Source organism: Paralichthys olivaceus, chromosome 9, assembly GCF_024713975.1.
Source record: "Paralichthys olivaceus isolate ysfri-2021 chromosome 9, ASM2471397v2, whole genome shotgun sequence".
Lineage (NCBI taxonomy): Eukaryota > Metazoa > Chordata > Actinopteri > Pleuronectiformes > Paralichthyidae > Paralichthys > Paralichthys olivaceus.
In genome coordinates this window covers 7,550,201-7,576,671 of record NC_091101.1, presented here as the reverse complement: position 1 = coordinate 7,576,671, position 26,471 = coordinate 7,550,201, and the positions used below count along the sequence as shown (strand labels likewise).

The window sequence follows — 26,471 nt, the reverse complement described above, 5'->3', positions numbered from 1 at the left end:
CAATACCCAGTGGAATGTAAACATTTGACTAACACTGGAGAAACTGTGTTAGCTGGAAATAACAGGGTTCTACTTTCAGCCTCCCCTGAGTACAGATATGAAACTGGACCGGTTTTCTGTCTTGAGTAATCATCACAACTTCTACTGCTTTAAAAATAACAACATAACAACATAGCAACAGAAATGCTTCCCAGGTAACATAAAAGTAATAGTTTGTATTACTTGTCTCAAAGCCAGTTTAATGTCATGTATGTGTCCTTATTGGTGTAATTATTAATGGAAGACTGGCTGAAGATATGTAATAACACAAACAACGTTTCCTACAAACATGTTCTGCTTCATAATAGGCTGACCAAGTCCATTTTTATTTGTTTGTTGTTTACATAGTAAAAGCCATTCATGTGCTGAGGTCAAAGCTGCGGGTGACTGCTGTGAGGAAGCCTCGTTCTCGTAAACACAAAGGAGAGCAACGTTTAATTCTCGAATACAATTAAAAGGGTAGTGGTTTTAAAATAAGTTAAACATTCATCACAACGTAATTATACAAGACAGGGATAAGAATCAAAATTGATTTTGAAATGTAAAATGAGAAAACTCTTCACAGACGTGACAAACTAAAAGAACAGCAGACCTGAAGATAATTTACAAGAAAACAAAAAAAGGAAAAGAAAAAACCTGCAGCGCCATTCACGTCTGAGATTAGATATAGATCCTGCTTATGTTGAACTACTAAGAAAAATGATTTTGCTGTAAACACAAAGTTCTGGGAGACTGTTTTGTGTGTGTCTGTTTCCAATACACTTGAAACAGTGTAGGAGAAAAGTTAATTTAACAAGAAAACTGCAAAGTCGTCTCTTCAGTGTCTGGTCAGAGCTCTTTATATACAGTCTATGGTTGAGAGTTATGTGCTGCGAGCTTATAAACTACATTCAATTAAACAAATGATGAAGGAATGCTTATGAAGCGAAATGTGACATTTTAGGAATCCCGAGAGCAAATTTAGCTGGTTTTTAACACTGGAACAACAACTTCCTACTGAAAGAGAACAACTTGTGGCTAAACCTCTTAACTTTCCTAAAACGCTCACTGGGAACAATATTTGGCCATTCATGTTTTGTCACTACGAGCTTGTTCCCTTAGAGCAAAGAGAGAATTTTAATTTCTTCTTCATTCAAAAACTACAAGGTGCATATTTACTGAATTTCCTGAGGTTATCTGTGCAAAAACAGTGATCACAGAGGGAGTTGCTTCTGGCTGGTGTGTGTGTGTCTGTGTTCATTTTGTCCATGCGATGAACACCACCACCTGGATCATGGTGAGCAGTCGGGATCAGTTCTGGGGGGTGGAGTAGAATGAGTGGTGCTGGTGGTTCTGGGCTAGAGGTTCGCTGGCAAATAGGAGAGGAGCGCTCTCTGCTCCGTACCAGCTGAAAAAGAGGAGAGAGCGATGATAGATGTGTCCACTGTGCAGGGTGTGAGTGGTACGGTGGATTTCAGTTGGTTTTTTTCACAGCGTTGCAGTGTACTGCAGCAAATCAGAGAGTACGCCTGAGCACATTCACACTAGAGTCTGAACACATGAGACTAACCAAAGCCCGAAGATTATGACTTATATTTATGGATATTAGTTGAGTCGTTTTTGCATGATCCTACTAACTGTCAAACAAACACAGACAAGAACATAACCTTAAAAATAGATAATCACAACAGAGATGTCATTAGCTTCTCAAAAATACCTTAAACTTATACTTAGATGCATGAAATATAATCATGTTTTGTCCCTTGACTAACTGGTTAATAGACTGTTTGTCTTACATGGTTTCAATGATCGTACCTAGACTGTGGATGTTGACTTCGTGCCCATGGAACAGGCGTGTCGTCATCACTGCCTTGAGGGTCATCAAAGAAATATGGACGAGGTAGGACCCTGTTGTTGATGACCATGCTGCTGGTCTGTGAGAATTAGAAAAAAAAACACAAGTTGAAATTCCATCTGCTGCTTCAACACATCCCGAGTTGTGTTTGACGCACTAACTACCTCCTGAGTGGGCTGGCGGACCCTGAAGATTATGATGAGCAGGCTGGTTGGGAGCAGTTCCCATAAGAAGAGGATGGCACCAAAGACCAGGTAGCCGCTGTCGCCCAGCTCGTAATGCAAATCAGCCTACAAACACACACAGTTATCTACTGGTATTGAAAGATAAAGATCTTGATCGTGACCCAGGCTGTTACACTACACGATGATTACCTGGTCAGAGACGTTGTACCAGTCAAAGTTGAACGACTCCACCTGGTAGTTCTGCGTCAGGAGGAGGACTGTTAGGTTGTAGCAGGCTCGACTGGCGAACAACAAGATCACTGCTGCTCCCAGTGCTGCTGTGCGGCAAACGGTGGTCCCCTGGTCAGGCAGAAGACACACTGTTAACCAGGAGTAGCATCCGATACAGGAGTGTAAGAAATACTTTAAATTTAATCTTAATCTTATAGGTTTAAAAAGGCTGGAGGCTATTATTCCCAAAATGCATCTCAACATGGACCCTTCCTACCTGGTGAGCACCCAAGTATTTCCAACTTTACACTTTTTAACAGTTAAGTTGTAAATGTGTAGTGTTAAAGTCTTCACTGAGATAACCCTGATGATGTCATAAACCATGAACCATGAAGAAAGCAGCAGAAACTTGTCTGACTGAGATGTGGTCACATCGACAGGAGAATGTTTGGAGCGTTCAGGTGAGGCGTGGCGTCTGGTTCCATGTGTCATGTGTTAGAAACTTTTCAAAATTTTACTCAGCATGAAAATTCCAGAAAATGTCCAGAGCAACTGACTCAGACATTAGCGTTTTCACATATAGTCCCTCCAGAAAATATCAGGAGTTCAGTGATGCCATCGAGGTAATTTCATCAGCTTCGATAAAACTATTCCACAGCCACAAAAGACAGAATACAACCGTTTTCACAGGATAAGAGCAATAAATCATGAACAATTATTCAATCCTGATGTACTGAATAAAAAACAGGGGGATTGGCTCTATAACTTTATAGCTATGTTTCCTGAGTGCACCTTGCTCACCAGGTAGGGGCTGGTGGAGTGCGAGTGTTTGGTGAGGAGCAACAGCAGAGCAGCCAGTAACACCGCATCCAGGATGAAGAGCGAGTCGTTGAGTATGACTCGAACCAGGACCAGATTCCAGGTCCACTCCCCCGACCCGCCTCGGCCTCGGTACCCGAGAGCAGCGCAAACCACGTTGACAGAGAGGAAGATAACGTTTATTGCACCATACATGCATCGTGCCAGCCACCTGAGGAAGATGTGGGAGCCAGAGTGAAGCATGAATTTGGAGCCATAAAGTGTTTAATACTCTCAGTAAAGATAAAAAGGGATCAAAAGTGTAGTGTGATAATGTGTAACTTACAGTTTCCTGCCCCCTGTCGAGCTGTAGCTCTCTTTCACTTTGAGCAGCACCTGCAGTACAAGACAATAATGAAAGTAAAAGCAAAAGGAATTCCCCTGCTCATAGTTGTGGCATCAGACCAGTTGTGTAATTTCTACCAGTGTATTCAAGAAAAATAACTCAGTTTCCCCTTCCACAGCCTTACCTGAGTAAAATACAGGTTAATAAGGCTGAGTGTGAAGAACTGCAGACAAACAGGGAAGCAGTAGAGCAGCCAGTAGAACACAACGTGTAGGTGGTTGGCCTCCAGGGCATTAACGAAGTAAAAGGAGAACAGGGTGGTGCGGAGGGCAGCCCACAGCAGGCAGAGGAATAGAAAGACGCTTTGGTAGCTCCATCTCTTGTGTCTGTAAAGATAGCGCAGCCAGAGCTGGATGTACACCACCAGGAAGAGCACGGCGTACAGAGTGGTGTAGAGGATGGTGAAGCCGAGCTGCACTGACGGGGCCACTGCTGGACGGAGGGGAACCGGGGGCAGCGGGGTGGAGGAGGTGGGGGGAGGGGTGACTGTGACCGGAGCTTCCATTGGGGGGTAATGTCAGGCAAGTGTCCTTCATCACAGAGAAACTGCCTCACATTCTCCTGTCACCGTGAAGGGCTTACATGGGACACCTCAAGTAAAAAAACAATAATAAAGTTAGACATTATGAATCTGTGGACTGCAAGAGATTTCGCCCTCTTTTGTACCGAGGTGTAAATCTCCTTAAAACCTCTGCATGAATGAGCCGATTGTTACTGTTGTAAATAAGCAGGACTATCTGGCTCCAACCTCTGAACTTCAAGAAGCTCTTTGTCTTTGTGGGAGGGATGTGTTTACCATTAATGACACTGTAACTATAACTTCACCTAATGACTTACACTGGTGACACACAGACAATCTGTCTTCGGAGGACATTGACTTACAATGATTCCCTGGAGACTTACTCTAACCTTAACTATAGCTACTACATGCCTAACTCTAACCAGGCCCCAGTACTGACACTTTGCCTCATTAGGACTGAGCTTTGGTCCCAATGAGGACTACTGATACTAAAGAGGTCACGACTACACGGACTACACACGCACGCACACACACGCACGCACACAAACACACACCAGCTTCACATACACTAAACCACAGACAGCGTCATAATCATGTAACAATACAACAGGCACGTCATGTTACGGAGGAACAGACTTTCTGTCATTTCGACAGCAACGGAAGACACTGAGTGACAGAGTGGTTCCATTAGATAGTAGAAGTGTTAATGTCCGCAGGGTATATGTTGTTGACCTTTGAACCTCAGTAATATCCGCAGCTACATGTCTTTACTTTGCTCTTTGGAACATAAACAACCGACCACCACTCACTGTTGAACTGAGCTAACTGGGCTAACATAAACTAAAGTTCTCCATGACTGTGGAAGTGAACTAGTTGAAGCTGTCCCTCTGTGCCTGGTCACGGAGACATACACGGTGGAAGTAGCTGTCGGTGATCTTTAAAGGACGGGGACTGACCTGTTTACAGCGGACATGCAGCTCCGTGTTGACGCAGATGAACAGACGATGCTAATCCGTGTCTCTTCCGGATGTGGGCTGAGGGGGCGGGACTTCAGGTTTGATTATGCCGTCCAATCAGAGACGAAAGAAAATCGCGGTTTCTTCAATTTGTTGTTTACCAGCTCAGAGACGGACGGCGCGTGCACGTTTCATCCACGGGTCCCATCTAGGCTCCGGTTGTTTACAGCACGGAGGTGTTTGGTAGCTAACAGCTGCCGGATGCCGGTTTTGTCCTCCGCAGCTCGGCGCCGTTACCCGTGTTCCTCCCCGGACTCCCCGCACGCTAACGCTCGGCTCCTCTTCGCGTTCCGGTCCCGCCGCGTCACGATCGTGCTGCATTATTAAAGCTGTCCAACATGCCCATGGTGCTGCGCTCCAGAAAGTCTATCCAGCCCGGCGGCCGGGCGGAGGAGACGGAGGCAGAGTTACCGGACGCTACGCCCCGCACAGCACGGAGAAGGTCGACCCGCCTGCACAGGAGAACTACGTACGAGGTGGGTACTGTATTACTCAGCCTTTCCTCTTCCTCCCCGTCCTCCTCTTCCTCCCTCCGCTGACTGCGCTGAACTTCACCGTCGGCCACGTAGCTGGCTCGCTAAAGGCAACTGCAGCGACGTTAGCTGGCTAACCCGAGAGGAACCCCTCCAGGAAGGATTACACAGACACGGAGCTGCTTAACCGGCCGTATATAAACTACTAATACCACTTTAACTCGTTTAATGTTCGTTAGCTGGTTAGCATAACTGTACGGAGCGAGACAAATAGAGCGAACCTCTGCGCCTAGCTAAAACTTATTACCTAGCAAGTTACCGCATCATGGTGAGTTTTCTCTTCTTCAGTTTCTTTGTGATGGTGATACACGTCCACACTAAATGAGCGTTGTACGACTTGTGCCACAGGACTAGTGTGTGTTCGGGTTCGTGCTGCACACGAATGCTTATGTGCTGCTTTGTTACAACGCTGCCTGCTCCGTTACTCACCCTGTCACTGCCTGTGGTCCCGGCAGGAGTCCATTGACTCAGACCCTGAGTCTGTCCTCAGCCAAGTGATGGAGGGAGACATCAGTCCCCCGGCTGAAGAGGAGGAAGCTGCTGAGGAGGAAGATCTAACAGAAGTAAGCTCCGGACATTCAAACACTGCTCTGCCTGCTGCATGTTTTATTTTGGCATTGGACATAAGAGTCTGTGTGTGATGCACATGGGTGCGGCCAGTATTTATTTATACAGTACAGCACAATGGTGAGAGGAATAGTGTGTGTGTGTGTGTGTGTGTGTTTGTGCGCGTGCAGCGTGAAATCCTCACCAGGAAATATTGGTAGGTTAGTGCGGAAGCCTTTTTTTTTTTTGCTGTAATGAAGTAAAGCTCATGAGGACAATGAGATTTCAACGGGTACCAAAGTTTTTAGGTGAATTTCAAAATAAATGTTATTTCTGTGTTTATATATAAGCCAATATTTGTTTTAAGCCTTATCATATAGGGCTGGGTAATAAAACAATACTAATACATATAATAATTCCCATCAATGTACAACAAAAGTCCAGTATATATATAATGCTTATGCATTGTGTAAGCTCAGCGAAGATATATATATAACATAAGTGATTGTAAATGTATTGCTGTTGATCAAGTTTTTGTTATTCTCTCCTCATAAAGACGAGTTTAAAACCACAACCTTCACTCACATTTGTCTTGATAATTATCGATAGAAACATTTTAATCTTTATATAATTTTGGGCCATATCACCCAGATCTATTATCATATCATGTAAAATACATTTTGTTATCCCCAGCTTAGTGGCTTGACTCAATCCTGTCTCTGAGCTCTGCAGGCAGCTCCTTCAACTTTATGGTTTGGGTTTTGCTCTGATATGCCTTCTCAGCAGTGAGACTTATTATAGAGAGCAGAGAGAGGCGTCAGTCTTTCCAAATCATGTTCACTTTATATCAGTTGACCACACGTGGACTCTATTAAAGGTGCAGATATTTCAGAAAGATGCTAAAGATAAATGGTAGGCACCTCAATTTAAAATGTTATAGCAAACGTTTAATCTAATATTTCAGTTTCATTTTTTTTTTACTGAAAAATTCTGTTTTTGCTATGTCATAGTGAAGATTGATGAGGGATTTCTTTTTTGTGCAAGGCTGCCACATAACAAAAGGAATACTTTCTGAAAGTACTATATATTGCACTTATTATTGCTGATGTTACTGTGACTATATCAGTGTTCATAAATCAATCAAGCTTTGAGTTTCTACATCTGTAAATGTCCCGTTTCAAGAGCAGATGTCAAGGTGATTCACTATTAAACATATGTGACATTTTAAAATATTAGTATTATATTTTAATATAGTAATTTGGATGGATGATGACAGATTAGCTTAGTTAGATTAGTTGACAGTAGCCTTGTGCAGACACATTGGTGTAAACTAACAAGTTGGCAGATAATTAACAAGAACTTGAAGAACATAAAATATGTTTCAGGTCAATGTGCCACATAGTAAATATCACGGGAACAAGATTAATTTGAGGTGTCACTTGACTTTTATTTTGTTTCTTGATAAAAAAAAATAGTACACAAGTATATAAAAATTCTAGTATCTGTTTTTTTTCTCAGATATTGATAATATTATCTTGTCATGGTAGAAGAAGCACATTCTTTTAAAAGACAAGATAAGATCCTTTATTGGTTCCACTGGTGGGAAATTTGCTGTATTAAGACAGCAAAGGGGACATTAGAAATAGAAACTACGAAAAAAAAATCAATACGAAAAACATTGAAATATAAAAAAAATACAATAATAACATACACAATGTAAACATAATATATACAACAGGAACAGAATATGAACATTTTTCATCCATACAGAAGGTATGTTCTGTCTCTAATGAGGTTGTGTCTTCCCCAGGATCTCAAAGATTGCAGTGTTATGCTGAACCGTCTACAGGCGGAAGAGAAGGCTGAGAACAAAGATTTTGAGGAGAAAGAAGACATTAACCGCAAAGGTGGAAAACTTGTATCTCGAATTCCTACCTACCATAAACGACCTCCTGGCGCAAGCCAGACCTCGGAGCTGCCTGTTCTTAAAAAGGAAACCCCCGTCCATGCAGCTCAACCTCATGAGAAAGCTGGATGTAAAAGCACTGAGGCTTCAAAGGCTAAACCATCAGATGTCAGAGAAACGGCACTCCCCCTGCCATTAGTCCGTGTCCCCAAATTTGTCCTCGAAGCCCACTCTCCATTCTCCAGTGCTGAACACATAGCTTCGGCAGCTTACAGCTCCCCAATTCCTGCACCCAAGAGTTGGGGTTTGTCTGGGTCCATTCAGAATCCTCTCTTGACTGCAAGCCCTAGGCCTGCCATCAGACCAGAGCAAGGGTTAGAGCAGCATTTACCAGAGGAAGACAACAGCAAAACCTCAGAAATAGAATTAGACATCACACCAGATGTTCCTGTAGGTCAGCTTTCACACGAGGGCTCCCTCAGTCAAAAGTCACAAGAAGACCCAGCAGAGGAGTATGATGTTGAGGTTGAAGACAAGAGTACGGTCCCTGCCTCTGAAGACACCACAACACCTGAGTATGCAGAGAGTGCTCTCACAGCTCAGGTCGGCCAAGTGGATGATATAATGGACGAAGAGGCACCCTGGGAAAAGGAGCCGATGAACATACTTGAGTCGAAGGACAGTAGATCCTCATCAGATGCCGAAACAGAGGAGGATATGACACATGAAAAGTCTGAGCTCCACAGTTTAGAGGAAGTGGAGGAACATCCTGAACAACCGATAGTCCAGTCTCAGTTTTCAAAACTTGAAGAGAAAGTGGCAGAGATGGATGAATCCACCTCTACTGTGGCAGCAGAGACGCCTAAAGCTAAAATCTCATCAACCAAGTCAACAAAGGTGAGTTATGTTGCTGCACTTTAATATATTCCACTGATATCAGTCGTGCTGTGGTCTCAACAGACTGCAGCTGATTTCACATATGTCTGCAGATTTGAGTCTGGATATCATCTGCTCTTCCACACCTAGAGCACACACCCAGAGATGCCAGATGTGTTCACACCTTCTGGTAATACTCTGGTTTAGGCGAAGGGTGGGGCCAGATAGATAGAGCAGAAAGGAGCCAGGAGACGTCTGCAACACACCCACTCGCTCACTTTCAATTCTTTGGACAGTGACCAACTCTATCCACACATTGACTCAGTCAGATATTACATGGACGTTGTATTTGGGAGTAAGACAACTCAACTGGTCAATACACTGTTGTAGACTAGTTTTTCATCTGTAGATTTAAAGTGGTGCAGTAATAAAGCAGAGAGGCACCAACTCCAACTCTTCTGTGTATTACACCAGTGGCAGGACGTCAGGACACAAAATGATATAGGAATGCATGCTTTAAGCTTAACTGTCCAATGGGATGTGGCCACATGTAACATAGAGCGTGACAGCAATTCTAGCCTTTCATGGATGTGCTGTTGGAATGGGTGACGCAAGTAGAGGAAGATATACTGGGATGCTGTTGGAGACATCTTCAGACTTGAGGGGTGACAATTGCTCATGTTACTCTGCTAACGTTGGTATATTTTACCACCTTCTGGTCTCCTTGATGCCTCAAGTCTACATTCTGCGTGAGACATCAGCTGCTGCCTGAGTTCACCTTTCACCAGCTTCCAGAAAACGTCCATCAACAATTAAGTTGTCATGAATGCCCTTCTAGGGAGCTGATAGGGCAAAGTGTGTTCAATGTCCACTTCAACTGATGAGACATTTGTTCTCACACATACAGCTCCTCCAGGTCATGTCTAGAAAAGCTCAGGTGCTCAAGCTCAGTGCATGTGTGAAAGATTCAGTCATATTTATTGGAATTTCACCACGCCCTGCAGTAATAGCTGTGGTATGTAACACAATCCCAGGCTGCTTCCCAGTCTCTTGTAAACACTGAGATTGCAATTTTAAAGATTTAATTTCGTAAATATTTCACATCTGTCATTCTGCAGAGCTCAGGACGCTGTAGTTTCGTCCTCTTCTTCTTCCTGCCCACCACTCTGCTGCTTCTGGTAGGGTTCGGTCAGCACGTGTGGCACTATGGGCTTCCCATGTCAATGGCCCATCTTACATCTCAGCTGGAGCTGCACTGGCTGGAGGGCTTTGGATTAGTCCCCGAGCCTTGTAGCACTGATTGTCGGTAAGAAATATCAACAAAGTGTCAATCTTTCTGACCTATTTTAGCCTTTGAAAAAAAATTACATTTTGTGATATTCACATTGTCAACCCTTGAGAAACCTCTGGAAATTAAAATTGAAAACTGGATTGAGAGCTGTGTAAAAATGATGTAACTTAAATCTCCCTCTCTCATGATCAGAGTGCATCTGGTGGAGAGCATCCCTGTGGGTCTGTACCAGTCTTCTCCCTTGTCCAGGCAGAGCATCGCAGACAGCTGGCTGCACCTGCTGCACAGGGCCAACAGCTCGGTCCACATCGCTGCTTTCTACTTCACGCTACAAGGCAGCAATTTAGAGTTTGCCAGCTCTTCTGACTCTCAGGTCGGCACAGCAACGTGCCACAGTCTCATCTCATGATGTAGATCTGTATACTGTATCTAGTGACTGTCCCCACTCATTTTAATATGCATGTTTCGCAGGGACGGGAGGTCTTTGATCACTTGAAACATCTTGAATCTAAAGGTATAAAACTCCAGATTGCTGTCAATGGCCCCCAGACATCAACCAAAGACACGTCAGAGCTGGCTGCAACAGGTACAACTTCATTTGAGTAAAAACCCTGTTCACACCTGGCGATAACATCTGTCGTAGGTCATCCAATCACATGTGCACAGCTCACTCACACACAAACATCATTGATTGGTCTTTGCAAACAGAATAGAAGAATGTTTATTTGCATATAAAGTGGAGAAATGAAACCTGATCCTTTGTGGTAACAGGAGACATATTCTAATTCCAGGTGTGAACTGACAAACTAAAAACTGTCCACATCTGATCAATCAAGACAGATGTAAATGTCAAATATGAACAGGACAATATGTAGCACATTCCTATTAACTGAGACTCCACTGATCAATATTTGCATCCTCAAATATATGATGCAACCTTAGTTGATGCAGTGCAAAGAACTGAGAATTGTGTGTGTGGCATGTTTCAAACTCTTTTAATTGACCAATTTCAGGTGCAGAAGTCCGAGAAGTGGACCTCAAAGCTGTAACTGGTGGCATCGTCCACACCAAGCTGTGGGTCGTGGATCAAAAGCACTTCTACCTGGGTAGTGCCAACATGGACTGGCGCTCTCTAAGTGAGGTAATATCAGAAAACAAATAGGTGCAGCTGCAAATGTTTCTGGATCAGGGTGTGCATGATTTCAGTCAGTAGTCCTACATCCTTTTGCATTTGGAGGAAGACTTGAGTCACTGTCTTCTTACAGATCATATTACTGTCCAGTAGATTTGTAGAGCTGATGTCCCAAAGGTCATAGCAACAGTCTGTCTCCCAGGTACAAACTCTAAAAGAACAGTCATTTATATTTAGAGTGCCTAAAGCAACTTAGCCCAAACAGCTGACTCTAACTGTTACTACAGTGAGACAGCAGAATTTAGATTAGCCTCAGTCTGATGCTGCACTACTCTGTAATAGACTTTGAAGGAGGGAGGCACAATTGATAATGTAATTAAATTTTATCAGCTGCAGAACTGATGCTTAGACTTTGCAGTGCCTGATTGTTACTGACGTGCACATTGGAAGCAACGTATATTGTTTAGATGTTTGCATCTTACCTAGCCTCTTGATTTGATTCGATAACAATTAAACAGTCAACCATTCGATTCACAACGATGCATCGATGCATTTTGATGTTTCACATTCACAATTTTCATCAGTCTATGACAATTTTTTCTAATCGTCAGACGTAGAGCTGATCTTGAGAAAAACCTGCAGAATTTTCTGAATTTATGTGCCTGGATAAACGGGGCATCGCTTCTTTTGCAGCAAAGAAGTTAAAACACTGCATCATACTCTGCAGGCAGAACTTCACATAAACCTCCTCAGAGGAGGAGTAAGGAGGAGTCAGACTCGGACACAGGACGACTGGACCTTTAATGTGCGTCTGTCCTGAAGCAGCGGTGTTATAATTATTCAGCGACGGGACAAAGCTAAAACAATGAAATGATTATGTTCAGTCGTCCACGTCGGCATCACGATGCATCTAAGAATCAAGACATTTTCACACCAATTATTGCTGTTGATTAATTGTATCTTAAAAAAGCTTATTATTATTAAGTGAATGTGAAAGAACATTTTTTCAGGTTCAAATCCACAGATGCATTCAAGCTGTTTTGTTTCAAATGATTAATGTACGTGATGCATTTTCCTGATCTAAAAGAATCTGAATTAATAGTACAACATAACTGTGCTGCTTGTAGATCAGCGTGATTCAGCAAATTCATCCCTATGACTGTAAATCTTCTCCCTGGATCCGACCTCAGATGATCCCCTCACACAAACACAGAACTCGTTGTGACTGATGCAGGATGAACACATTAGTTGTTGTTTGTTGAACCAAGGTGAAGGAGGTGGGTCTGTCGGTGGAGGACTGTAGCTGCCTGGCTCAGGATGCCTTCAGAATCTTTGGTGTATACTGGAGCATCGGTGCTGCACACAATGGATCCCTGCCCCCATACTGGCCTGCTCGCCTCTCTGCCCTGTCCAGCGCCCAGAATCCTCTGCATCTGAAGTTCAATGGAGTACCTGCCCGAGTCTACCTGTCTGTAAGTTAGCACAAAGAGATTATAAGCTTCCTTTCAAATGAAAACGTTTACTTCTTTATTCAACCTGTAATGTGTCTTTTTGACCATTACAGGCCTGATACTGACTTGTTCAACATTATTGTTCAACAAACTCTGAATTCGATCCATTGTATTTATATTGCAATGAAGTTCTTGTCAGAGTGGAAGCTATTATAAAGCAGTGCTTAGCTCATTATATGACATATGAATTAATGGTAAATCAACCCTATACTGAAGTTCAGGTTTAATGCAGCATTGTTTCAAAGTTTAATTAAAACCTCTCAGGTCTTTCTGTGTGTCGTTGTGGTATTTTAGCATTTTCCCTATTTAGGCAGAGTCATCAGAGGGTAATTACATCACCACAGGAGGTTTTAAAAGATTCCTGTTCCTCTCTCTTATCTCCCATGATCCTCACTGCTCATTCTGTGTTCCTGCAGAGTGCCCCTCCACAAATCTCAGCCCGTGGCCGCTCTGACGATCTTACCACCATCTTGTCTGTCATCGGTGACGCCCAGAAGTTTGTTTACATCTCCGTCATGGACTACCTTCCTCTGTCTCAGTTCACAGAGCCAATCAGGTACACTCAGAGCCGCTAATATTTACAACTGCAGTGTTGAAATCCTCCTAAATCACCATCAGATAGATTTTACAGAGAAAATCATGCAGTAAAGCTGAATATGATGACTTACATTATTGGAGTCACTTGATGAGAAACACTACTGAATCACTGTAAGACACCGGTAAAGGCTAATTTTATCAAGCACTGGCCCCTGATTGACTGACAAATCAGCTACTCTTATTAGAATGGAGCCTACCTGCTAAATTTAACCTTTTAAATTAAAATGGGATACGCTTGCCTCACCAGAAGAGTTTAGTGGTGGCCGAAGTTCGTCCATGGCGTCGAGAAATTGCCCTCAAGCCCCACACAAATACTTGACATATATTTACAGTATAGACAGTCCTTCTTCCCCTGCTGAAGAGTTGAAGCTGGGCTCTGGTCTCTTGCTCTCAGGTACTGGCCTGCCATCGACTCGGCTCTGCGTGCTGCAGCCTGCACCAGAGGGGTACAGGTCAGACTCATGGTCAGCTGCTGGGAACACTCGCCCGCCTCCATGTTCACCTTCCTGCAGTCCCTGCTGGTGCTCAACAGACCTCCACTGAAATGTGACATTGACATAGTACGTCTGGAGATTTGAATTTCTTTGATGGCTGAAACGTATTGAACTCAGCTGAATGATGTTGGATCCTAAACTCCTGTTTTCTTTATTGTTGTGACTTTACAGAAAATCTTCACGGTGCCTTCAACGGCGGAACAGAAGAAGATCCCCTTCGCTCGAGTCAATCACGCCAAGTTCATGGTCACAGACAGAGTCGTCTATATAGGTATGTTATCAGCTCTGCACTGACCTTTCAAACATTATTATCCACTGACAGATTCAAAGGGAAAACAATGTAAGCTTATGTACTTCACTTAAAGTATAATAGTAATTTACTCAATATTCCCAATTTAATTCTTCATCAACTACATTAATCTGACTGTTTTAGGTAGAAGTTTCTTTTTATGATTTTTCATTCCAAACAAAATCATCTGATGCAGAGAGGAAAAATATTCCTCTTATCGAGTCACTTCAGTCTGAAACTTCAGGGGTTTTTTGTACAATTGAGACAGATTATATATTACAACCTTTTTCAATGCAAATCAGCTGCAGTTTTTATCAGATAGATCTAGTTATAATAATAATAAACTGGATATAACACTTTTCTCAATAAACGGACACAAAAATATAAAGATGAGCAAGAGAAAGAAAATCAGTTAACAAAACAGAGGAAAACGCAATGTATTAAAATAAATAAAGCTTTCATCCATTTGTTGTCAGTGACTTCACCCTCCTGTGACAGTCACACAGTGATGAGTGTTTGTGTCCACAGGGACGTCCAACTGGTCAGAGAACTACTTCAGTCAAACTGCTGGTGTGGGTCTGGTTGTGAACCAGACGGGCTCTGCGGTTGGAAAAGACCAGCAGACGCTGCAGAGCCAAGCAGAGGAGCTGTTCCTCAGAGACTGGAGGTCTCAGTACTCCAGCGCGCTCTCTGTTGACAGCGTGGACGTCTGCCCTCATGGCCGACACTGACGGTTTGCTGTTCAATAAATACATTGCATTCTAGATGAGCGTCTCGCTTGCTCCTGCAACTTGAACTTTAATTTACTTGTGCAGAAATCCGCTTGCTGTACTGCGTGAGCAAACATGGTTCATGGGGTTAACGTGGTTAATCTTATCGCTGTTTGCTGACTTGCCTGCATCTCTGTATATATTTGCTATTTTATATTTAGTTTCTGAAGGTGTTATTTTTTTATTCGCTGTAATTGACAATTTTCTTATGTGAGCTGCGGCACAGGGGAACTGGCTCTGTACAAATTATTTTTATGCCTGGAGCATTTTGTATATTTTCTTTTTAAAAATGTTGGTGTCCAGCTTTAACACTCTCATGCAGGAAATTCAACATTTCCAAAGAGGTGAATACACCATGGCCATGTTTAAGCTGCTGAAGCCATTTGTTCCATAGCATAAGTCCAACAGTGCAAAAGTACTTATTGTAAATACTGGCAATTTGAATGAATCCTTCGTTCAGCTGGAATCTGTTTTACTGTTTTGATAATTGCTGTGCTGCTTCTTTTGATGACGTCACTGCAGTAAAACAGAGGGACCTCCAGGCTCTGGATGCAGCAGGGACATTTTCATTGGTAACCTGACAATCACAAGTTTCCTTGATGTTTATCAGTAGAAATCCAACCCGCTCCTCAGCTGGTGGTCTTTGAAAGCATCTTGATGCACTATGAAATGAATGGGACTCTTGATGAAGGGATGCTCATGGTTTAAAAATTTGTTTCACCCAAATGACCAATTTTGCTCTTATTTTCTTTTCTGATTTGTAGCTTTTCTCTCAAACATAGTTTTTAAATTAGTAGCAGACACATCATGCAGCTAGAATGAATCTAGAATTCATAGCTCTGCCAAGGCCCAACATATACTCCAACATTCTCCTTAAGAGAAAAGTAATTCCTGGCTCTGCACCAAATTTAATTAGTTTATTTCTGACCTATACCACATCCTTTCACCAAGGTTTTGTGTAATTCTGCTTAAAAACGATGGGACAGTAGTAAAAAAAAAAACCATCCTTATAAATAAAGTGTGTTATGAATGAGTTGATTTGGTGATGAAGGGACAGTCGTGATTTGTTTGAAGGATTGCTTTGCACCAAACTTTTTTAGTTACCTCTTGTGGTATCTAGCTGTTGAGTTGTTGTTTTTTTCCATTGTGAACTTCTTCAGATTCTGGTGTGACTCCATGAAACGACAGTGGTGAATGGGATTCAATTCTTATTTTGAAGTGGTGTTTGCACATAATGCTCACAATGACAAAGCTAGCATGCTAATGTTTAGCAGACATAATGCTCGTTTAAATCTGTTCGCATGCTAACTTTTGGTAGCTGGCAAAGTACATCAGAGGCTGCTGGTAATTTGAGAAACTTTGTTTTCAGTGTGTTCTTTCCAGGAAAATCAGGTTCAGTTTCTTCATTAAACATTCTTCAAATCAAATCTCCTTATTCTCATTCACTGAAAAATACATTATCTAATACACAAATATTTGTTTGATAAATGGACTGTTTATATTGTGCTTTTCTAATTTTATTTACCACAGAGACCCCCACCCCCTTGTTAGGAAATCTCAGTTAGGACCAAGTTGTGGACTGTCCAACAGACTGTCATCACTAGTATGGGTGCATCTATTTCTTGGTTTAAACTATAGTGAAAGCTTATACCTGACACTTGCTTCAACAAAACTCTAGCTTATGTTCTTTGTTTTAAAAATGCATCTTCAAATACAAAATAAAAAGTTATGACAAAGTACTTAAAGCAAACTACACAAGCATGTTATGTACAGTAAGTGTAGCAAGAACTGTAGGAATACAAGGTCAAAGACAAGTGTGCTGTCAGAGCTCCACAGCTTCAGCTAAGTGATCTTACAAGCACAGGCAGCACATCATACTATTTAGCTGATCAGAGGCCAGGGCTGACTGCAGTCTACAAAACGGATTGATAGTTAAATAATCTGACTCAAGTCACTTTAGGTTTATTTATTTTTATTTGTCACATTTGAGTATAATTGATAAGAATTTATTTGAATTACCACTTCACAAAAAACATATCTTACAAACATCTAACAAACAAATAAAAAACATCTATGCTCTAAATATAGGATTGTATTTGATGTGCAACAAATTCTTCATGGTAGACTGTGTCACTGCTCTGTGTGATGTCACGCTCTCTGGCTTGTTTTCATCCATCTAGCAGAAACAAAAGCCAAACAGAAACAACACCAGGACAGGATAAGAGTCTTTTCCACAATCTCAGACCATGGCAGCCGCTCAAGTCCTTTCCTATCCATGTCCTGATGACTTAAAGACACAGGAGTGTTTTCCTGACACACAGGGAGGAGGAGGGCTCGTCTGCTGTCATTCCATGGAAAGCTGCACGCTGTCTGTCTGACCTTGTTGTTGCTGCTGCTGTTGCTGCTCCATTTTTCTGGCTAGGAGACAAAAAGAGATGAGAAGTTAAAGACACACAGAGATACAGGTGGATATTCAGTGTGATCGAGATCTACAGCATTAAACAAAAGAATTAAAAACACCAAGCAGTGATGAGGTGTTTACATGAGTGCACTAAAAGTACAGACAATCCAGAGTAGAATGAGGAACAACAACTGTGGAGGATCATAATTGTTAGTAAAATCTTCTTCTTTATGTATTACTGTATCACATTGAAGACTTGTACTTTACGCTTCGCTCAATCTCCAGACCCTCACAAGGAAATATAATCCAATGGAATAATCCCTCTTTTTTTTCCTTTTCATAACCTTGTAGAAGTATTTTAATATTATTAGGGCCACATTTCATAATATTATGAGAAAAAGTTTTTAATTGACTGGAACAAATATTACAAGTTTTTTTCTTTGTTTTCTTCTCTTTCAATTAGTTTGACAAACAAGTCAAAGTTAAAAAATGAAGAAAATATTTTGCACATCTCTTGAGACTAGTAGCCGGTAAGATGCACGATTAACTCTAAATGATGAACTAACAAGGATGTGTGAATCTACACTTTGCAAACTGACTGATGTCAACAGATCTGCTGTGGCCTCCACTAAAGTGAGCTGATAAATCCAGTAGTTCTTCTTCTCCTGTGCAGATGTGCACTGCCCCTCACCCAGAGAGTACATCTCCAGCTGCTGCCGCAGGCGGACCTTCTGCAGACTGTCGTAGAAGTTGGGCTCCGGGCTGCTGCCCACGGTGGGAGGCAGAGTGAAGATGCGCATGATCTTCCTCTTGTTTCTGGATTGAACGTGAACACGGAGAAACATTAACACTGCACAGGGATAGCAGCATGTTTAGATCGTTTAACTAACGCTGACAGTGATGACACACATCGCAGCTAATATTTCATCGACAGGTGATCTGATCGTCTGGAGGAGATGCTGCAGCTGAACAGCAGGAACAACCCGTGCTTACTTTCTGGCGTACATGAGCAGACCGAAGCTGACCAGGATCACCAGCAGGTACACGTTAGTGGCCTCGTTCCAGGCTTCGTGCACAGAGTAGTCCAGGGACTCGGGCTCGTGAGCTCCCATCGAGACAAACACCGAGGAGACGCGTGTGGAGACAAAGAGACGCTGTGTTCATGGAGCTTCGCTGTCGCTGCTGTGGAGTCAGGCGGCCGCTGTAAACACTGCGAGGTCACTTCCGCATCCTTCTTATTCTGCAGAGACGGCAAATACACGCTGCAGGCCGTGTCACTGCCCCCTACAGTCCGAAATGATCCATGCAGTTTACTCCTCTGTTTATTGTTGTCCATTAAAAGTGAATCATAATAATATTACAAATAATAATAATACTTTTGGTTGGTCATCGAGCTCTGCGTTATTAACACACAGTATTCTGCAAAAGTCTGGCTCATTCAGTCTGATGAATTACACCACACACTCTTGTTCCTGACTTTGCTCTTAATTATTCATGACTTAGATTCCACAGATCGTTGGAAACTTTCCTACTTCTGCTATTTAATGTAATCGTGTGAGAAAAATACACAGCTGCACTTCAAGATGATGTCATCAGAACTCACCTGCAGATGACACTATTATATCACATTGTGATTTAACCAATATCCAGAACATTTAAAATACTGATGGTAAAAGTGTTGGGTGAGATGATATTAAATATTTCTAACAATGACACTGACAAAACCTTAGCTTTACAGTTTGTTCTTTAAACCGTGTTTAATCATTTCAATACCATTCATTTTCAGCAATTACATGGTACCTTATGTACACAAATTACTTTATTGCATCACACTGTGGCTTGTTTTTTTTTCTTTTAAAATTATCTTATTTTTCAAAATAGAGTTTTACTAATTCATTACTACAGAATACATAAAGCTGCTTTCAACCTAAACGCTGTAATTAGTATGTGTACACACAAGACAGAGACAAGAACCAAAGCTCAGTACACAAAAAGAAAACATAATATAAAGGACAACAGGCTGTTGGGTCCAATAAATGCAGTGGTTCGTCAGGTTACAACTTACAAGTGTTTCCTACAAGGTAGGGAGAAAAACAAATATCAAAATTGCATGATTGTTATAACTCCACAAAAGATGTTAGTGCTTCATCCACACATTGTTGTTGGTTTTCAGAGTAAAATAAGTTATTGGCTAAAATGTTGGATGCACATGCTCAAGTAACCAGCTGAAAGCCAAACCAGCTCTACAGCACATGGACAGAAAACTGTAAAACTCAGATCATTCAGAATGTTCATCGAAGTAAATGCAAGAATCCATCTGTGGCACAAACACAGCAGGAGTGCTTGTAGGAAACCAAAATAACAAAGAGGTCAAGACAGAGTTCAAAGGATGTCTGAGACGACGACCAAGTACTTGAGACAAAACACAACTAAAATAAGACTTTTTGCCGACAACCTGTGGCAATTAAAGGTTCAGTGTGTAAGATTTAGGTGAAAGGGATCTACTGGCAGCAACTAAATATAAAATAATAGTAATGATGTTTTCACTAGTGTGTTTCATCTAAATTGTACGAATTGTTTTCTTTACTCTAGAAAAGACCCTTTTTATTTAAATACTGTATATTCACATCATGAGCAATCCTTTCAACGTAGGCCGCCATGTTTTTTTACAGTAATCCAGACTGGACAAACTAAATGCATTTTGAGTTTTTATATCAACTGGAGGTTTCCACAGGGGGTGGGTGAAGTAAGGGATGTTCAACTTCACCACTAGATGTCACTAAATTCTACACACTGTACCTTTAAATATTTTAAGCTACGACAACCTGTAAGTTCATTACTCAGTTGTCATATATACACAAAGGGGAAAAAATGAAATCAAAGCTTTATCACTGAGGAAAACTTGAAAGCGAGCAGTAAATAAGCCGTCATTTATCATTTATTTACAATACAGGTAAGCCATTTTTTAAACAGGGGTATGCAAATAAGTGATGCAAGTTGTTAGTTACTGGACCACACGGTATGGGGACGATTTAAACATGCAGTGTTTCAGTGCTCCCTCTAAGCCTTGAGAGTGAAATGGAACCACAACACTCAGCAGGTAGAAAGACAGACCAGCTCACTTCCATTTCCACATCACAAAGAAAAACTCGTAATCTCCAGTCTATTTGGAAGATTTGGAGATTGTTCTTTTTTTACTTCATCATTTTAAAGACACTGTGTATAAACAGTTGTATTTCCTAATGTCTTTGCCGCTATAACCTGACATTCAGTGGATTCAACTAGAGATACAGATGAGCAGAGTTTGGCTGATACAGATGAAGATCACTACAAACAGTTTTGGCTAAAATAAAACCAAACCCAAAAAACAAAGTTCCTGAAAAAGTAAACTTTTCGGGCCAAACTCTGCTTCTCTTGCCTGATCTGTCCCTCTGTGAGCGGTGGCTGTATTAGTAGCGGTGGATAAAAGCTGGCTCGGCATCTATAAGCAATTCCTCATGTTGTATTAAGCTGAAATAACTGTAATGTATAGCTCTGTGTATCTGTGAGTGTCGAGGCTGTTTCAACATTAGCACTGGTTATAAGCAGGTTAGACTGAGGTCAATATCTAATCAAAGCATTCGCATTATTACTGTACCTACCTTAGTAGTTCTCGCAGAAGCTAGCAGTTACAGCTCTAGCACGTAACACTAGTATAAGTAAGCAATATGTCAAGCTATGCAAAAAGGCTACTAAAAGCTATTACTTTTAACAAAAACTGTATTATGATAGCCTACTCAAAGCTAATGCGTGCAGTGATGGGGATATAGCGTGGTCTCTGAGCTCTATGGCAGTGGCTGGGCGTTGAGAGAGCAGGCATAGAGGGAGCACTGACTGATTCACTGCTGTCACATCAGTATGTCCAGGTCGTCGGCACGGTCGTCCTCCTCTGTCACCCGTAGTGACAGCACCTCCTCGTTCAGAAAGAGTCCGCTGAGGCGCTCCTTGCGGGCCTGTCGCTGCTCTTTCAGCTGCCGCTTGCGGAGGGCTTTCTGCTGGAGCTTACGCTGCTTTGAACGTTTCTGAAAAGACAGAGAGAGAGGTTGGTAAGTGCAAAATAATTGTCCTTAACATAATCGCATAATAAATTATACTACTAATACTAAACTGCAATAATTTAACACTTATTTAACAGTTTCCGTGCTCAATGCATTCAAATACTCCAGCTCCAAACGCATCATCGATTGCCTCCCCACCTATCTGTCCAATAGGTTCCAAACGTGTAGGAACTGGTGACCGATTTAAGTACCGGATTTCGGTATCCAAACCTAGTTACAATAAAAACCACATGTATTTGGAACAATGGGATTAGAAATATTAAGGTCTAAAGGCAAATGTACTCTTTAAAGTTTGAAGAATAAACCCCTTCCCCTGCGATTCTTCCCTGTTTTTTGAGGGGAAATGATGGACTGATTAGGCCCAATAAACACATCACCTGTACAACTATAGATGATCTTATCCAGAGGTTTCTTACTTTAGAGTCTCGTATACGTTCTGCAGCACTGGAGAGGTTTCCATCACTGTGAGCTCTGCTGATGTTGGCAACACTGCTTCCACTACAGGCTGAGGCTGTACCACCTGCAACAAAAGGAAATACAAACACTATTAAAACCAGAAAAACTAAAGAGAGCTGAAAGTTTGACTCTGATCTGAAATTTCCCACTCAACAGGCTCCTCTTGTGGCTAACCAGGTAGCATCTCACCTGCTACAGAGTTGGAGGCTGTGGAGCAAGTGGAGGAGCTGGTGGAGCTGACCATGCTGGCATTACTGCTGCTGGCTCCGCTGACGCCGCCGGTGCTGGCGCTGCTGTGACTGCTCCTCTTCCAGCCCTCTCTGGTGCTACTGGCCCGCTGCCTGGGGCTGTGCTCTCTGATGTAGTTACGCACCTGATGACAACACACTCGCCGTAAATCAATCTTTTCAACACTTTTATCCTGCTTACGTAATGCAGCAAGCCTTTCTCTCACTGCAAATAAATAATGACAAAGCAAACTCATACAACGGAATCCTTGAGACAGTCCAAAAGCTCACATCTATCTATCCATACACACATATTTAACCTATGATCAACTTTATAAATTGGTTGGTTTGTCAACTTGGTTGCAATTTTTTTCTTGAACGTTTTGCGTGAAAGAACTGTTTTGTGTATTGGTGCAGTTACTCAGTATTGGGAAAGTGTTTTTGTGTTTAATGATCACTGCCCACCTGTTTGAGTTTCTCGTCTGTGAGACAGTTGAGCTCGATGATGAACTCGCTGTCGGTGGGAGAGATCTGAGCGCATGGGTCGATGATTTTGATGATGTCCAGCTGTTCTCTGAGGCCCATCTCTGTGCTGACCTTCCGACTCAGGTACTCGATGTACTCCACCTACAAGTGGTGACACACACACACACACACAGGTTTGAATTTTGCTGCTCTTGTCCAGGCTTTATTGTCTGTTTATAACCCTGCAGAGAAGTAAGCTAGTAGCTTGAGTGAGGTTTTCAGTTTGATCGTTGTTAATTCTGAACTCTGCAGTCGCTGTGTTTGACTTTGTTTACCTGTTCATCGTTGGTCATGGCACTCCAAGGTAGTTCATCCAGGTTACGATGAGGGTGGGACTTCGGCTTTCTCTTGGAAAACAAACAAGGGGAACTTGGCACACTTGGGATGATGTCAGAGAGGACATCACTGCCACTGGCAATGTCACTTCCTGGCAACTGAAATGACAACAGAGAGATGTGGAGAAGAAAGACTGATAAGAAAAGACTTCCAGTTAATGTTTGAATTTAATCAGATCAATCACTTTCATATCAAAGTCCAAACAAATAGCAAAAATCACTTGTAAACTGACCAGAAGGCCTGATAATAACCAACCTGCCACTCAAACTCGCTGTCAGACCAGTCCCAATAGGTGCTGATGGAGGAGGAGACGTCGCTGCAAACACTGCCCTCTGGAAACAAGTCCAGCGATGTTAGTTCCTGGTCATCTAGAAGGGAATAGCAGTCCTCCTGGTCCCCCACAGACACAGAGGAGAAGAGCTCCTCACTGCACTCTGAGCTGGCAACACTCGTTCCACGGGAAGTGAGGTTCCATCTGCAGAGAACAATGAGGGGATTTCAAAGTTAATGAAAAACACAGTAGGAGTGACTTTGTAGTGATGTCATGATGATCATGTCATTGCTACCATATGATCATGAATCATTTTTCAGTCTATAAGCCTAAAGGTCATCGCTATAGTTATATAGGAAGCAGGGATACCTCAAAATCTCTTTTTTATTTATTTTACTTTACTGTGACTTCTCCATGGCATCACTTCTCACATATCATATTATGGGGAATGATTTTCTGATCAATACAAGATCTTGATTGTTTCTCCATTGTTTGCAAAGATGTCTTAGAAAATGTGTTTAACGGACAATGTATTTCTTGACCTTTGACCACTCAGCTTCAAAAGTTAATTATCTGAAAACACCCACTGAAGTAATATTCCCTCCAAGTTTGGTGAAAATCCATCTGTTATTTTGTCCAAGCACACCCACATGCTCGCACATACACACACGAGCAAAAACAATACCCTTCCAGCTACACCAACACGCAGTGCAATGACTCATTTCTGAAAATCCTTCTGAAAATCTTCCAGAGACAAAGTGCAGTACAAACAAGATAAGGAAACTTGTTCAAAGAGATCCAAACATCTGAACATCCAAACATATTCTAACAATGTCAATAGAGTTTACCTCGGAGGATATATAAAAATATAGATGTGGACTCATTGTGTGCAATATTTCAATACACTCAGGATTTAGAGCTACACGTTTAGAGGTTTCTCTAAGGCTTCAAAACAAGAGAATAAAATGATACTTTTATCCACATTTTACTAGGGCAGCAATTTTCAGTGAAATATGTGATTATAATTATGATGCAGATTTTCAGGCTGTAATCTTTAACTGTATTCCAAATATTGTTACTCATTTCATAGTGGCAAGAGGTATGGTAAAGTTTTTGTTTGTGGAAGCATGTTTCTTTGTATTTTATTGTATAAGCAATGAGTGTTTTGCAGTAGTTCTAGGAGGTAAAAATAGAACCATACATTGGTCAGCCAGGAAACATGCTACTTAGCCAGCACATTGACATTCAACAATAGCAAGGCAAGGTGAACATCAACAGTTGCAGCTGCACATCCTGCAGCAGTTTGTGTTTGGTCCAGATTTTGAGCCACAGGATATTTTACCTGACCATAGAGGTCAACACCTTCAGTTAAATTCCAAAACAATGGCATCTTCTTACACATCACCACTGCATGTTTCACCTGACAGTTTTGGTTTACCTCAGGGAAAGGTGACACATATGTGTGAATCAGCCAGAACACAATGTCTACTTGCCTGTTACTGTTGAAGCGGTGTAGAGGATCTGTTCTGTGACAAGATGAGAGCTGACAGCCAAAGTCACTGACGTCCAGGGTTCCCACATCACTGAGGTTGGCTCTTTGGGAGAGGAGAGGGAACGGCTCCTCTGGGGCCAAAAACTTCTCATACAGTGATTCAGACATGGTCAGATGCACCTGACACAGAAAGACAAACATTAGACACAAATAACAGGGAAACATTCAATACAGCTCCAGCCTCAATTGTTACATTAAAGCTGAATAAACAGACCTTGTACACTCTCACCATAAACTTCATCAAAGTAATTATGTATCCGCTGCAAGGTTATTGTATTGATAGGTTACTGTGTCCATGACTCTGCTCATTGTTATTTTTCACTAAATTAGGTGCAGGTTGTAGACAAATGTGTTTGTTAACTATGGACAAATGAAAAAGTGGTAATATTCTACATTTGTGACTTTGTGACAGGTTTCAACAAACGTTAGCTAGCTAAATGACCACAAAACTTAAATCTTAACAAATGTTGCATTGGTACAGAGTGGAGAAATAAGCTTTGCATGGTCAACATGAATGTTAAACTGTGTTAATAATGATGTTCTCTTCATGTAGCTGTCATAAAGCATCCGAATAAGTTTCAGATTTAAAACATATTCCTGTAAAGCAGATTTTGAAAAGATTCAGGCAAAATACATCACACAATTTTTATTTTTCACAATTCAGTAATACACTTGTCAGGAACTTTTACACCTGTTTATTTTGAGTTTATTTTAGAATAATTCACACATAACTCAGTTTCCGACCACTTTGGCCCAAACTGCCCTAACACCTTATTAAACTCTTAAAGTGAGCCACATTCATTAAATATATAAACAACTTCTCAATGAATGGACTTCAATGGACTCGTCCTTCATGTGTGAGCGTGTCATTGTTTATTACTCGTAGTTATTAACTATGACAGGTGGGAAAATGAGCAACAAAATGTCTGTATGTAAAACTGTCTTTCATAAAATATATAAATATCAGCAAACTGTTAATTAACAATTTTATAGCTGACCACGTCTAAAGGTCATTGTTGATAATATTACTTCCTGATGTTTAATTACAACCCCTGATGATGATAAGTGAACGGAGTCCATGCTAATTGTTTACACAGCCACTGAATATGATCCATGTGAAACATATCGCTCATGTAGCTTCTTGATTGTTAAAATACGAATTTAAAAAGTTGTTTTCAATAAAAGCTCTCTTGCGTCCGCATAAATTCGGTGACAGTTTAAATTACAGATTATCGTGTTCAGCAAAAACAAACAGTTAGCTTAGCCAAAAAAAACAAAACAACACACGCTAACAGCGTTAGCTCGATGCTAACGCTACAAACGTCCACGCAGCCTTTACCGAGTCGCAGAACGACGTCAAACTCATGTTTTCCGCGCGATGACAAACCTCAGTGCTCCGCAAACACGTCGGAGTTGTAACGAAGAAGCTGCGTGTGTTGTAAAAACGCACCTTTTCTCGTTCAGAGGGAAAACGTCTCCGCTGCCTCCATTTGCAAATCCTTTCTCCTCAGTCGCTGATCGGCGCCGTCACCGCGAGACTGCCGGGAGCGAGCGAGGCGCGCGTCATGTGACCTGGAGGCGGAAGCTGTAACATAAACAGAAGAGAAGCAGAAGAAGAAGCAGAAGAAGAAGACAGCTCTTCTTCTACTGTGA

General features: G+C 41.7%; 4 protein-coding genes across 7 annotated transcripts; 1 reads left to right on the top strand and 3 right to left on the bottom strand.

Annotated features, from left to right (window-relative positions):
- Positions 1 to 344: 344 nt before the first annotated feature.
- gpr137 (G protein-coupled receptor 137) lies at positions 345 to 5,991 on the bottom strand. Of its 2 annotated transcripts, none has more exons than XM_069531987.1 (8): positions 5,971 to 5,991; positions 3,597 to 4,063; positions 3,413 to 3,462; positions 3,070 to 3,298; positions 2,248 to 2,397; positions 2,038 to 2,163; positions 1,834 to 1,952; positions 345 to 1,426 (listed from the first exon to the last, which is right to left on the bottom strand). In XM_069531987.1, the coding sequence occupies exons 2-8, from the start codon at positions 3,975 to 3,977 to the stop codon at positions 1,330 to 1,332; spliced, it is 1,152 nt and encodes a 383-aa protein (XP_069388088.1). In that variant the 5' UTR covers positions 3,978 to 4,063; positions 5,971 to 5,991; the 3' UTR covers positions 345 to 1,329. The 2 variants fall into 2 exon arrangements, with proteins under 2 accessions (XP_069388088.1, XP_019936168.1); XM_020080609.2 differs by lacking the exon at positions 5,971 to 5,991 and adding an exon at positions 4,949 to 5,087.
- pld7 (phospholipase D family, member 7) lies at positions 5,064 to 16,380 on the top strand. 3 transcript variants are annotated; one of them, XM_020080581.2, is made up of 12 exons: positions 5,064 to 5,484; positions 5,997 to 6,104; positions 7,898 to 8,890; positions 9,988 to 10,175; positions 10,353 to 10,533; positions 10,632 to 10,746; positions 11,174 to 11,301; positions 12,561 to 12,764; positions 13,220 to 13,359; positions 13,795 to 13,960; positions 14,066 to 14,165; positions 14,712 to 16,380. In XM_020080581.2, exons 1-12 carry the CDS (start codon positions 5,347 to 5,349, stop codon positions 14,912 to 14,914), a joined length of 2,664 nt encoding a protein of 887 aa, XP_019936140.2. In that variant the 5' UTR covers positions 5,064 to 5,346; the 3' UTR covers positions 14,915 to 16,380. The 3 variants fall into 3 exon arrangements, with proteins under 3 accessions (XP_019936140.2, XP_069388085.1, XP_019936146.2); XM_069531984.1 differs by lacking the exon at positions 5,064 to 5,484 and adding an exon at positions 5,521 to 5,809 and having other exon boundaries at positions 5,890 to 6,104; XM_020080587.2 differs by lacking the exon at positions 5,064 to 5,484 and adding an exon at positions 5,523 to 5,809.
- A 528-nt stretch (positions 16,381 to 16,908) lies between these two features.
- On the bottom strand, positions 16,909 to 19,072 carry smim19 (small integral membrane protein 19). The gene is made up of 3 exons (XM_020080620.2): positions 18,348 to 19,072; positions 18,046 to 18,170; positions 16,909 to 17,371 (listed from the first exon to the last, which is right to left on the bottom strand). Exons 1-3 carry the CDS (start codon positions 18,464 to 18,466, stop codon positions 17,298 to 17,300), a joined length of 318 nt encoding a protein of 105 aa, XP_019936179.1. The 5' UTR covers positions 18,467 to 19,072; the 3' UTR covers positions 16,909 to 17,297.
- An 8-nt stretch (positions 19,073 to 19,080) lies between these two features.
- On the bottom strand, positions 19,081 to 26,405 carry fam199x (family with sequence similarity 199, X-linked). Its single transcript, XM_020082693.2, has 8 exons — positions 26,269 to 26,405; positions 24,760 to 24,938; positions 23,251 to 23,470; positions 22,935 to 23,093; positions 22,600 to 22,761; positions 22,097 to 22,280; positions 21,868 to 21,971; positions 19,081 to 21,415 (listed from the first exon to the last, which is right to left on the bottom strand). The coding sequence occupies exons 2-8, from the start codon at positions 24,924 to 24,926 to the stop codon at positions 21,242 to 21,244; spliced, it is 1,170 nt and encodes a 389-aa protein (XP_019938252.1). The 5' UTR covers positions 24,927 to 24,938; positions 26,269 to 26,405; the 3' UTR covers positions 19,081 to 21,241.
- Between the last annotated feature and the right edge of the window lie 66 nt (positions 26,406 to 26,471).